This window comes from Sylvia atricapilla, chromosome 1, assembly GCF_009819655.1.
Source record: "Sylvia atricapilla isolate bSylAtr1 chromosome 1, bSylAtr1.pri, whole genome shotgun sequence".
Taxonomy (NCBI): Eukaryota; Metazoa; Chordata; class Aves; order Passeriformes; family Sylviidae; genus Sylvia; species Sylvia atricapilla.
The window spans coordinates 139,243,309-139,257,666 of NC_089140.1; the positions used below are offsets into that span (position 1 = coordinate 139,243,309).

The following is a 14,358-nucleotide window of genomic DNA, read 5'->3' on the forward strand; positions in this document are numbered from 1 at the left end:
GAGATTTTGGAGCATAACAAGAGCACAGAGCAAAGGAAACCAGCTGGGAATTAAGCTTGCTGGAGCTCTTCTGAAAGAGCAAATATTTTTTTCTGTGCCTTGGATAGATGCCATGTATGCAACATATGCAAGTTGTATAGTACTCTGTGCCTGGGAAGAAAGGCTCTTCCTGACTAGTGGAAGCTTCAGGGTTAGGTGAAAGAAAAAGGTAAGGTCAAAAAATTATAACAAAAGAAGTGATATCTGGTAAGAAGATGGTCAAGATTTCAAATGCTGCAGGCCTTCAAACACCACAGGTATATGAAACCAAGATTCCCTGGATGCCAAAACCTTGAGTTCAGAATGTACACAGAATGTCCCTCTTTGCAGGGGTGACAAAGAAATGTAATGATCTCAAGAAACATTTATTTGAGGAACATGAAGGACAGTAGACAATAACAGTTCAGATAGCACAGGATGCAAAGTCTACAGCAGGGGCAAAGCAAGCTGCAATTACTTTCTCTTAACTCATTGATCTTCCAGTCCTGTGCTTGGCAAGTTTCTGTTCTCAAAATTTCTAACCATTAAAGTCCCTTTTCAGCCAGGTGTGTAACTCCAAATCCTTCATGCTGTGTACTGGAGCCACCACAGCAGGAAAAGTGAAATCAGAAGATGGGACTGAGTCTAGTACTTTAAAGTTCTGATTATGGAAAGTGACAATAAATCTCACATGTAGTGACAAAACCTGGTATGACTGTGCTCAGGTTCCTCCCAGCTTTGATATCCATATGGACAAAGCAGATAGGGCAACAGGAAGTAGCACCATGTTTCTGATTGATGGGGAGGGTTTTGTGCCAAATTTTCATCAAGCCTCCCTTTAGTACGAACAGGCTGATAATGCTGCCAAAATCCTTGTAAAACACTTCTGCTAAGGAGGGTTTCATGGTTCTGACTTGCTCACTACTAAAACTCCCTGAAGTCTGAGCCCAGACGATCAGACCCCTTTGAGTTTCCTGGGGACCCAGCCCAAATGGCAACTTAATGGACAGAGAAACAGCTTCGATCCCACTGTCCAAAAAGGAATTTTAATAGTACAAAATCAACAAAAAATAAGGTGTCCACTGTATTGGAGTGAACTGAATCAAGGCAGTACAAGGGGCAAAAGGCAAAATGCCAGAGGCAGGGTCTAGGGTCAGACAGAGGTACTGATGCACTCTGCTGTGGGTGGGGAGTTAAGGTGTGATCTGAGGGAAGGGTCCAATGGTGGACAACAATTAAGAATATTAAAAGTTCTTGTACCAAAAATCAACCTAAGATACAACACAGAGAACGAAGAACTTTCTGGTAACAATTTGCAGGGAGAGCATGTTAATAAGCCTTTTGCTTATGGCACTGAGAACGGGGTTTCACAAGGCATTTATCCAGGTTTCTCTTTTTCTTCTCTGAGGAAACTGCCCTCTACACACCACACATACCCTGAAGGCAATGTTTCTGTTACAAAGTTCCCCTAAAATCCACTGAATAATACATCACTAGAACACAAGGCTCTCACTCTTTGCTCAGTTATAGAATCATAGAATATTTTGCGTTGGAAGCAACCTTAAAGGTCATCTAGTTCCAACACCCCTGACATAGGCAGGGACAACTTGCACTAGACCAGGTTCCAATAGGGCATTGAACACCTCCAGGGATGAGGCAGCCACAGCTTCTCAGGGCAACCTGTTCCAGTGCCTCACCACCCTCACAGTAAAGAATTTCTTCCTTACATCCCATCTAAATCTATCCTCTTCCAGTTTGAAGCCACTACTCCTTGTCCTATCCTTGCCCTTGAAAAGTCCTTCTCCAGCTCCTTGTAGCTTGCCTTTAGATACTATAGAAGGCTGCTGTAAGGTCTTGTCTCTCCAGAGCCTTTTCCAGGCTGAGCAATCCCAACTCACACAGCTTGTCTCCACAGAAGAGGTGCTCCATCCCTCTGATCATCTTCATGGTCCTCCTCTGTATTCACTCCAACAGTGCCACGTCCTTCTTCTTTGAGGCCCTAGAGCTGGATGCAGCACTCCAGGTGGGATCTCATGAGAGCAAAGCAGAGGACAGAATCACCTTCCTTGACCAGCTGGTCAACTGCTTTTGATGCAGCCCAGAACACATTTGGCTTTCTGGGCGACAGGTGCTCATTGCCAGCTCATGTTGGGCATCTCATTAACCAACACTCCAAGGGTTCTTCTCCCCAGGGTTGCTTTCAATCCATGCTCTACTCAACCTGTATTTATGCTTTGGATTGTCCCAACCCAGGTGCAGGACCTTGCACTTGGCCTTAGTGAACATCATGAGGATTGCAAGGGCCCACCTTTCACCCTGACCTGGCCCCTCTGGATGGCATCCCTTCCCTTCAGAGTGTCAACAGCACCACACAGCTTGGTGTCCATGGCAAACTTGCTGAGGGTGCACTGGATCCCATTGTCCATGTCACTGACAAAGATGTCAAACAGTGCCAGTCCTGATGAATGACACTCATGACTGGTCTCCACTTGGGACATCAAGCCATTGACCACATCTCTTTCAGTGTCACCATCCAGACAATTCCTTATCCACTGAGTAATCTATCCATCAAAACCATGTCTCTCCAATTTAAAGAAAAGGATGTCATGTGGGACAGTCTCAAATGCTTTGTACAAGTCTAATTAGATCATATCAGTAGTTCTTTCCATACCCATCATCCCTGCAACCCCATCATAGAAGGCCACCAAATCTGTCGGGCACAATTTGCCCTTAGTGATGCTGTGCTGGCTGACACAAATTACCTCCTAACTTCCTATGTGCCTTAGCCCAGTTTCCAGGAGGATCTGTGTTAAGGAATATATTCAGTTCAGCTAGCTCAGTGAGCAGCTGCAGTGAGAGCTGCAGATTGAGGTCTGGCTGGCAGGAGCCCGAGGCTCTCAGCAAGAGGCTGAGAACTGGAACCAACCCTCTGCATAGCAAAGGGCCCAGGGACCTGTGGCACCAGCCAGGTGACCAGACATGAAGAGACACAGGAGGAGCTAGTGACTCAGCAGGAAGAGCTCAGACTTTACATGGTTTAGACCCTAAGGATACAGAAGCTCAGGGTTTCCTTTGTTCTGAAGCAGCAGCTCCAGCTGTTGTTATTTTGTTGCTGTACCATGATAAAGCTATTTAAAGAATTCAGAGGTCTGCAACTGTTAAGGGAAACCCTGGGCTGAGCTGGTAAGGAAACCTTGCTTGCTTGTGAGAGGTGTGTGTGTGTAGGAGACATCACACATCAGCCTGGAGCCACTGTGGAGGGGTTTTGCTTCCAGCATTGAAATTTTGGGTAGCAAGAGTGTGACTGCCTGAGAATAGTCAGACAGAAAAGTTCCCTTAGCATCTGTTCCATGATCTTGCTGGGCACAGAGGTGAGACTGACCAGCCAGTAGTTTACCTGGTCTTCCTTTATTCAGTTTTAAAAATTTAGGGTTCCCATCACTGGAACTTGATTGGACTGCCACAACTTATCAAATATGATGGATAGTGCCATAGCAACTTCATCTGTCCTTCAACTCCAGGACCTGTGGATACACCTCATCAGATCCCATAGACTTGTGCACCTTTGGGTTCCTTAGATGTACTTGATCCTGATCTACAACTGGTTCTTCATTCTCCCAGCCCCTGCCTTTGCCTTTGCTGGAGCGAACTTGCCAGTGAAAACTGAGGCAAAAAAAAAAAAGTTGAGTACCTCAGCTTTCTCCATGTCCTGGGTAGCTATATCTCCCATTTTCTTCCAGAGAAGACTCATATTCACCCTAGTCTTCTTTTTATCACTGGTGTACCTATAGAAGATTTTCCTGTTGCTGATGATGTCTCTGGCCAGCTTTAATTCTGTCAGAGCTTTAGCTTTCCTAACCTGATTCCTGCTTCTCACTTTCTCTGCATTTCTCCCAGGCTACCTGTTCTTGCTTCCACTCTCTGTAAGGCTTCCTCTTTGTGTTTGAGTTTGCCCAGGAGCTCCTCATTTGTCCACGAAGGCCTTATGGGATTTTTTGCCTGATTTCTTTATTGTTAGGATGCATCATTCCTGAATTTAGATGAAAATGCAACTTTGATGGGCACATATGTACTTCAGTAACTGAGCACCAGTGCAGGATGAGCAGAAAACTTAGGGAAGAAATAATTTCAACAGGTATCAATTGCTGAGATGATTTTTAATGAAGCACAAAGCTTTATTTTAACATGTTTTGCTAGGAGAAATACTGTCCTGGCAGTATATTCAAGTATAACTTTGCCCCATATGAAACTCACAGAGGAACTTAGAAGGGGGCCTAACATCATCCTAAATGCAGGTTATCATTTAATCCAAATGCAAAAATGCTTCTCAGGCTCGGCCTTATGAGCAGATTGTTGTCTGTGGATACTTTGCTCAGAAACACACACAGCACTGTTCTATCACTTTGAGGACACTCTCTTCTAGCTAGCCCAAAGCAGGGCTCACACTGAAAAATCTCACAATAACTCCTTCCTTCTCTGTGTAGTTATGTAAGGCTTTTTATAAAAAATGGTCTTTCAACTCAGGCTTACAGTGATAACAGTATAATAATGGTGTTTCCAGCAGTGTGCAGCTCTCCCCAGGAGACATTGGAAGATATTTTTTCAAATTAGTTCCTCAACATCACTAAGTCTGGGAAAAAAGTACAGATCAGTAGTTGGGCCTGTGCCCTTCTATCCTAGTGGAGGCTGGAATAGCATTTCTACCAATAATAGCTCAATCAGGCAGTTCTTGCTCCAAAGAAAAGTCTTCCTAAAACTCAAGACAAGACTTCAATTACACAATCACGTAGTATTTTGGCTTTAAGAGACTGGATGGTGTGTCTTGAATGAAGAAGAATGAAATGGTTTTAAATCATTTTCTGAACAGAAGTAGAAAAGAATTCTACTGAGTTTTAAAAATGAGGTTAACTTTCTCTGCAGACAACAGAACACAAAGCCACTTAAAATATCTGATAACTATTATATAATGCCTTTTTAAAACTTTCCCAGTCTGATCCAGCTTCAACTGGTGTATGTACTGAAGTCAGTGAAGTCTTTTTGCTGACATCAATGGGTTCTGAATTAGGACCTCATTGCTTGAAACCCAGCTTGTGTGCTACATTAATTCAGAAATGGGTTTTAACAGCTTCTTTCACCTAACAGTCTCCTGAGCTGTGCATTGAGAGACAGAGCGCTTTCTTCCCCCCTCTTTTTGGAGGGCAGCAAGGCACAGCATAGCAATAGCTACAGTGTGACCTGGACTTTGCCAGTGGAATTTCCAAAAAGCAGAAACAGCTTTTCAGAGAAAAAATGTTCTTCAAGTGTTTTCCAAAACAAACAAACAAACAAACAAACAAACAAAGTAACCCACAACAGTTACAGAAAGCTATTCCAGTAACGACCTGGATCAAGAGCATATAAATTATAGTAAGAATATAAGTGGACACAGTTTGGAGAAACAGGGAAAGGGGACAGAACCAGTTTTGGTGAACAAGTGACATACAAAGAGCTTTACAAGTTGTACTGTAGTTGCAAAATAGTATCCTAACCTTAGTACTTCCATCAAGCACTTTCAATGGACACACACTCCAGCTTGGTAAAAATGAGGTGATAAGGGACAGGAGCACCGCTGTCATCCTGTTACTCACTGTTCCCTCGCCCTGGAATCATACAATTAACACAGCTTTGCTGCATAGTGGAATGTTCTTATAGAACTGTTGTTCTGCTCATAACTTCAGCTCTGTTTAAGAAGATGAAAGTAAACATTTTGTTTCCTCTAGCTTTTTAAAAGAAAGAGGCTGCTTAATCACTCTGGTTTTGCTCACCTGGGAGATGCCTGCTTTCATACTACTCTTGGTGGACCAATATCACATGAAGATTATTGGCTTTCAGACAAGAGGTTTTACAATCCATCAGGTCCATTCAAGGATGTGTTTATTAAAATGGTATTTGTATTGTTTTACTGATATGAGTTTGGATTAGTACCACTGTTTTCTTCTCTGCAAGGACAGAGAGCTCTTGCTCTCTCATACAGCCATTCCCAGCTTAACACTGGAACACAGGGCAACCCCAAAGCTCTTGTGGCTGGTGGTCACACTAGTGGCCACCCGACCCTGAACACCATAGCTTTGAATACAGCGTGTTTGGCCTCTCCAAGCTCTACTACACATGATGGGTACCGGCTCTCATGCTTACACTGTAACAAACCCCAGCAAAGCAAGGAATAAATTCCTTCAACAGAAGTTCTCAGACTGAGCCATTTCCCCAAGGATGTACTGGAGTGACTCTGAAGAGCAGCACAATGGGCAACACCACTGTGAGGGAGGACAGCCAGAGCTGCAGACCTCCAGTTTTTTGTCAAGCCTGTGCTGTCTTTCATAAAGCACACGATGTCTTGCCTTTACAGGGTCAGAGTACATAACATTCCCTCTACACAGCAGAGAGAGACTACATTAAGCACACATCCACGCATCCAGTGCTAATCTGTCCTTTATAGTCCAGCATGTGTTTATTCATTGTCTTACCAAAGTCCAAACTTGTACCCTCAGTTGCATGGGCAAAGAATAGATCTCAAAGGATGCTGCCCTGAATTCCTTGAAACGGCAGTCACTGTTGCCTGACTGAGTGCAAGTCATACACCAGTGGATGTGTCCAGAGGGGAACCAGAGAGAAACAATACAGAACACAGGACATAGTTCTCAAAGCCAAATACAAGTCTATGCAGGAATATACCTGGATAGCAGTGATCAACTGATCCAAGTTTATACCTAATGTGTCTTCATTGTCCCATATCAATCAAATCCCAGCTTTCACAAGCAGGCCTATAACAGTGATGGTGGAAGCCCAGAACTTCGCAGTCCATCAAACTCTCAAGTAACATTCCAGATGCAATGGAAGAGAGAACCTGCCAACACTGAAGAAGAGGATGTAGGAATAGGATGAATGGATGGATGAATGGATAAAGCGAAAGAGTTCTAAACACCTGGGGGAGACATTCATGCTTCAGCATGTGCACTATCTTTGACATGAAACAAGTTGAGGTGAGCTTCTATTAACAGCTCATGGCAAAAACATGCTTAAAACTCCTCATCACAATCTACAAGACACCAAGCCTGAAGATGCAATTCAGTTGAGACTTCAGCTATTTCAGATAAAATGCAGCTTACTCAACTAATCAGAGTTTTTTCCCCAAACACAGTGAGCAAAGCTTAATTAGGAATATAATGTAATGTGTGAAGGATATTTTGTTAAAAATACACTGCATGTACTGAGAAACTCTGTTTTTTTCATACAGTGTGACATACAACAGGCACTGCACCAAAACACCACAGAAGTATGTGGTTTATGCTATCCCACTGGACTACCATATATTTACTTATATTACTTATATGTACTTATATTTAACATTGAGAAAGTATTGCAGATATATAGTAGAGGATGTCTAAATGTTCCTTTGCAGTATTGCCACAACGACTGCTTTTCTTCCATGCTACCACAGCAATTACTAGAGAGCTAGCAACAAAAGTCATAATAAAACTTCTAAACCTTGTTTGGAAAATACATATAACCTTTTTTGCTATTCATTCTTCTCTTTCTTTTAATCTAGACTTCATATTGAGCACCAGTTTTGTATTTTCTTAGCAGCAGAAAATAGAAGGAACTCTATTCATGTCAATAAAATTATTGCAACATGAAGAAGGAATCAGCCACCTGCAAAAAACAGTCTAACAGGTAATTTTCCACTGACAGCTCTTACCATAAAACAGGATACAGAAACCACATTGTTTTGTCTAACACTGTTTTATCTAACACTAAAAGTAAACAATTAATGCAGAATGGACAGTGCTTTTAAAGATAGTAGGTCCTCCATCTGTGTCCTTTATATGAAATTATTTTCATCTTAGTAAGCAGACACTTAAGACAGACCACTATCAAATTATAGATGGAGCCTATTCATCAGACAAAACAGGCAGCTGAACATCTCTACTTTTTATGCATTATTTTACCTTTTGTTCCCTCCTTGGAAAGCATGTGGAATCTATGACATTTTTCACGCATCATTTCCTGTAGAAGAACATCAAGTCACTTTTTATGCCCTCAGGCAAACTTCTCCTATCTGATCTCAGTAACTGTCCATATCAAAATTATTTTTCATACCTTGTGTAAGCAGCTGGAGGTTTCGAACTTCTTCTCTCACCTTCAGCTGAAGGACTTGCTGCAGAATGTGCTGTCGCAGGCTTTCCTGGGCAATGCCCATTCGTTCAAGCTTTTTGTCAGTAAGTCTCAGCAAAGCACGGCCTGGAAGCAAAAGCCAAAGAGAAAAATCACCCAAGGATTTCTGTTAGTGCAATGGGCTCACTCTGACAGGATAATTGGCTACAGAAAAAGTTTTGCAGCCCTGAAATACTTCATTCTGAGAGGATATTGTTCCATCTGTTAGGTACTCCCTTACTGTTAGAGATTTATGTGCTACTCCCTTTTCTATTGTTTTTCTGTATTGTTTTGGTGCTTTGTGAGATACAGGCGTGTAAAACAGGTATCTTGTGCCATTTTAGACAACCAATCACTGTTCTTAAGGACCAGTTGGTCTCCCATGGGTAGGACAACCCCTATAAGTCTACAACTGACACAGGTGCCTAAATAGACTCTCACCTGTTTTCAAATATCATCTCAAGAAATGAGTGAAAAGCAATGACCGTGGGTTTTAAAAATTAAATCCATTTAAGATATACGAAGAATGAATATTGCTGCAATTCAGATATGTCTGTAGTTTAGCAGCACCATTTCCCAGGATGATTCTGTACTTCATGGTTCAGCCTTCCAAATCCTTCTTAACAACAAACTATCACAGCAAAATTTGAAAAAAAAAACCCTGGAGATTTCTCTCAATTATATCTAAATCATTCCCAAAAAATATTTTGTATGACTATAAAAATACATCTGCCCAAGTATAAGGATCCTATGGTCTTTGCAGGCATTTACTCCCAGTTTGTGACTTATCTTTAGTATTAGGTTAATGTTGAAACGCAGACCCAGGTAGATTGTAGATGTTAAAAAAATCAAACAATCTACGTTCTCCTGATTTTGCTAGTGGAACTCTGACTCCATCTTTTGGGCATGGCTATGCTATAAATAAACAGGAACAAGGCTGTACACTGGCTGAGCCAACAGTAAGGAAGTATTTGAACCAAGCACAGAACCAAAGCATCAAGCAGAATTTTACCCTAGGAAGAAAACCAAAACTTACTTCCTTTGGTCTTCACCACTGCTGTGAGTTAGTACAGAGAGGAGTGTTATGCAGCCCTGTACTGGCTCTTGATTCCCACTATATGAATTTGCTATCTAAAGGTGCCCTGGCCTACAAAAACAAATCAAAGTTACACTGGTACAACCTTGAAAATTACATGTTTTGTTCACTTTTTGAAACAGATTTAACTTTTTACTTCCTCTGGTTTTTAATTATTAAAAATCCCTTCTTTGACTTCTCAGGCCTTATACTGAAACTAGAAGAAGACAGCAAAGTTATTCCTTCTGCAGAAAAGCAACCCGTGCCACCATTACTGTGGCTTTTGGATGAAGGACACAATTTAGCTCATTAGAAAGTGTTACTCAACACAGCAAAAGAAGACTTTTGCTCTTTCCTTACAAAATAGCAAGGAGTAGAGAATCTTTATAATTATTTTAATTAAAAAAATGAAGATAAATGTCAAAATTTTAAAGAGGCACAGAATATCTGCCCCAAACCAAGGAGTTAGCAGCATGCCCTTCACAAACTGCTAGATTTCGCTCCCAAGCAGTCCTGTAGGATCTTGATATGACACAGTGTAAAATACTATCACACAATGTAAAATACTGGGATATTACTATTAATAAAGCAAGATGTTATTGATCAGATAAAAATGACAGCATTCATATATTTTCTGCCCTTTGGTGCCTCTCAAACACTACATGCTACAAAGGATGACCTTTTGATTAGGAAACCTTTCTTTGAAATCACAAAAAAGAGGAATTCTAAGGGTTAATGTAATAACAAACTATGGAAATTAAGTCTCTTGCAGATCAATGCCAGCTGTCCAATTCCCCCGGTGATAAAGGCAGCAATAATGACTTCAATTTTTATATTGTCTTATCACACTAAAACATCTTAAAGCAATTTATAAAGGATGTACATCAGTCTCAAGAGTATGGTCAGTAATGTCAAATTAGCAACTGAAAGCAAATAAAAATACAAGACACCAGTTTAAAGATAGATGCCAACACACACGTTATCTTAGGGCAGGGAGTCAGCAACAGTAATATGAAAGGACAGACAGAGGCCATACATCTCATCCAGTGCACTCCACCTCTTTTTGGCCATGGATAGTCACTACTCTTTCCTTCCTCTGGGCAGCTCTTTGGTTCATACTCAAATCATTTTCCTACCCCAGCCACTGCCTTTGGAAGTTGAGTGTGCACAAAACAGAGACGTCTCTTTTCAACTCTTGGCATGTCAGTTCCTCTGCGGCTTAGGCTCAAAGCACGATGCTATTGACTCATAGTCTCTGTAGCAGCTTGCACAAATTGCCTTAAATTAACTCTTTCTTGCACCAAATCCAAAGGGACATGTTGAAGCAGTGATGAGGTAAGAAAGCAAACATCCAAATGTGGCATTTCAACAATACACTAAGGGAGCTGAACATGCAAATTCAACCTTCCCCATATCTTCTTCCCCCTCCACACTTAGAACAAAAACATACAAGCCACAGCTGGAATAGTTTTTATTCTGATACTAAGTCATGCCTATGAAAAGATATTTTTAATGCCTGGACCAATCACTAAAGCCAATTAGACACTAAGGCCAAGATCCTGACAATCAGCTAATGACTTTGGATGCTTCCCTATATTATTTCCTGTATTAAGCATACCTGAAAGAGTAATCATTTTGTGCTAAGAACTCTGTGTTATTGAACACTGAAAGTAACTGTCCAGAGAATTTGTGGAGTCTGTCTTTGGAAGCATTCAAAACCTGTTTGACAGGGTTCTGAGCTGCATTTGTCCCTGCTTTGGGTAGATGACTGCCAGAGGTGCCTTTCAACATCATCTGTTCTGTGGAATAACCTGCATGAAGAATCTTGATCTAAAGATTTATTTTCTTTTAAAAAGCTAAGACTAACAAAGGAAATTATTAAAAATACACAAAAAATGGCCATTTTATCAAGCAACATGGTTAGACAGAGAGACAGCTATACAGTTAAAAACTGTGGGTAGACTTTTACTTTTCAGAGAGTGCAGATATAGTATATTATTAAAAGCAGAACATGTGACAAAAGTAACATTTTCTAAGAGTATACACTGATCTTTTCTAAGACACAAGTAGAATGAACTTAACTACCATTGCAGGAAAATTTCCCAACACTATAGACAGACACTACCTCTTAGATGTAGGAATTACCTGCCTAGTAGAGAACAAGACTTTTTTTTCAAAAGCACGTAAACTAAGAGAACCATAAAGTTCTCAGTGGCAAATACTGAGGCCTTGGTTTAGGCTAGTTGCAAGGCTGGAAACCAAATGTTTTAAACAAAACTCCACAACTCCCTTAAAATCTGTGCACATCTTTTAGCACCTAAACCCCAGCCCTCTCATACTCGGGGCAGATCAGCCATGGAATATTCTGAGACGCCCTGAGGGCAAACACAAAATATAAAACACTTTCCATCTTAATAATGGATTGATGGCCTAATTTTTTCTAATATGACTTAGCTGCTGCAGATCTCATTGAATCACGCTGGGATTAGATGAAAATTTGAACGGAGGGAGAAACATTGCATGCCACAGAATATTAGCATACGTATCGGTCCAGTGACGCTGGCATTGGCCCTTGAGCAAGGAAGGCAGCACAGTCTGCTGTACCTAATCAGAAATGCTCAGACCTCCCTGCACTGGTATATCCTACTGCTCTTCCCCCAACTGCCAGTTCACAGACACATGGAGGGACACCTCACAAAAAGCCTTGAAAGAACGCTTGTGATGCAGGCAAAGGAACAGGTAAAAAAAGGTCTTATTTAACATGTGGAAAGAACTGGAGAAATACAGGGAAACAAGAGCAGATAGCTAGTAAGAGGCTGATCTGACACAAAGCCCTGAAGAAAACTGAGTAATTTTAAGCTGATGAAAATGATAAACCACTAGTGGGAACAAATGATGGTGTGAAATATGGCCAAGACAGGTGACCTTGTCTTCTGAATACAATATGAAAGGTGTACCTGATTATCAAGAAAAAATGTTCAGTTTACTTACCTGCAAAACCTGAAAAAACAGGAAAATGAGATTCACTCATTTTCATAAGCCCCTAAATTATGTAAGATGAAAAATTTTTCAAATTTATACTTAAATGCTGCAAATGCCATTTTATTCTTAGTTAGTAGATAATAGTGAGCTTCTCCAGTTTTTCAAACATGGTGTTTTTGTGTTTATTTGAAATAGTCTGATCATAGCTTTCCTCTTGCCTAAACAAGAATTTGTGCTGGCTTCTCTTGACTGCAGTCCTTAAAAACAAGCCTTCTTGGACATACCACTTAAGAAATTTTCATGACAGAGACACAGATATAAATATCATTGTTCAGGTGCTGGTGAGACACAAGTATAAAACTCTCATCATATACTCAAGAAAGAAGGCAAACAAGAATGGCCAGAGAAAGACGCTATGGTTTCATAGTAAGGAACAGTAAAATTATGAGAGAAGGCAAGAAAAAGAATAGTCACCTGCAGAATGAAAATAGCCTCATGATGATGGCAGTTGGGGGAGATGAACACTGGGAAAAGGGAAGAGCTATTAAATTAGGGAACTGATTTGAAAACAGAACAAATGGATATTATATAATTGAGGATGTTGAGTTCAAAAATATATTTTAGAAGAAACAGCACAAACCAGAAATCAATTTTCAGCGAAACCATGGTATGACTTCATGATGCTTTTCTGGATAACCTATCAGATTTTCTACAATTCTACATTTTTTGATTTTCTCATGAGAATTTAAGAGCCAGTCTCTCCTTCTCATGCCTGTCTCATCACTAGTCAACCAGACATATCAGCCACTTTGTCATCAATGCCTTGTGGCAGATCTACAGCTTTTCTTGCAAAAGCCGTTAGAACTGATTTGTCTTACTAATCATTTTAGCCCTAAGACTAATGCAGACTCTTGGTAAACTGCACTTTGCATTACCATCCTCTTTGTCCCCCTTGAGCTATCAAATATGTTGCTAGTATGTTGCAAGACTTACTTGCTTTAAAAGTAAAAATGGATTCATTTTTCATCATAGCAGCAAACACTTTATTGACCTACCTGCTAGCATAAGGGTAGCTGCCAGCCTAGGCAAAGCAGATTAGCTCCCAAAATTACTATTAGCACCTGCCTGGTACTTCTGATGTGATGAACAAATCTCAGCTGGGGACCAGCTTAAATAGACAAGGAGACACCAGGGATACTGGTACAGAAAGAAAAAAGAAGGAACAATAGTTTCTAATGATAGGGACCAGGAGGAGCAAAGAAGACTATTTAACCTTGAAGAATATTAAAGATCTCCAGCTGAGGAAGTTCTCCAACATCTGAGCCAGCATTTTTGTACTTTCTTGTCCTGTTAACAAAAGCAGTAAACCTCCATGAGGCCACAGGAATTACCTTCTGGTAAGACACATGAAAGGAAGAAGCCCATGATTCCAGTATGTCTCCAGTGAAAGCGTAGGAAAGCATAGGAAGGCTCATGTATCAATTTGTTAATGTATCAAATTAGCTTTGGACATGCTTTTATTTGTTAGCACCATCAAAGATGATTCTCTGTCTCTTTCTCATTCATTATCTGCTGGATCTGGATGACACCCTCTCTGTAATAGAGTTTCTCAAAGAAAGCACTGTGACTCTGATCAATAAATGTCTGCTCAAATTCAAAAAACCAGTTATGTAAACAAAGGCACTTCTGAATAATATCTGCAACCCTTATCTCAACATCATGTCTGTTTATACTTTTGACAAGAGGAAGATGACTATTTTTTTTTCTTTTGCCAATAAATCTACAATACAGCAAGTTTATTTCCATAAATCCCTCTCAGGTCACACCATCCGGTCCTTCCTCCACACTTCTGAACCACAAGCATGAAGGAAAAGTAATTCAAGAGAATCTTTAACTTAACTGCACTATCAAATATAGAAGTAGCAACAACCAAAACATGGCTTTGTTTCTAAATTTGCTTGTGACAAACTTAGTAAGATGTTAGTGTTGCATCTGTGAAGATTTTAAACTCAGATTATTTAGTTTGATGTAACTTCCTCTCACCTTAGTGCTGCCTTTCCTAATTTCTTCTATATTCCATCTTACACCACTTG

The 14,358-nt window shown here is 40.5% G+C and overlaps 1 protein-coding gene across 4 annotated transcripts in view; it reads right to left on the reverse strand.

Moving 5' to 3' along the window:
- The window catches only part of SAMD12 (sterile alpha motif domain containing 12), a 170,597-nt gene that overhangs the window by 79,390 nt on the left and 76,849 nt on the right, over positions 1-14,358 (reverse strand). For 2 of the 4 annotated variants that reach the window (XM_066335159.1, XM_066335150.1), the window contains exons 4-5: positions 8,155-8,295; positions 8,004-8,061 (exon numbers count right to left, since the gene is read on the reverse strand). In XM_066335159.1, the coding sequence (XP_066191256.1) occupies positions 8,048-8,061; positions 8,155-8,295 (155 nt within the window). In that variant the 3' untranslated portion in view covers positions 8,004-8,047. The remainder of the gene's footprint in view (positions 1-8,003; positions 8,062-8,154; positions 8,296-14,358) is intronic. The other 2 variants (XM_066335143.1, XM_066335133.1) reach the window with 1 other exon arrangement.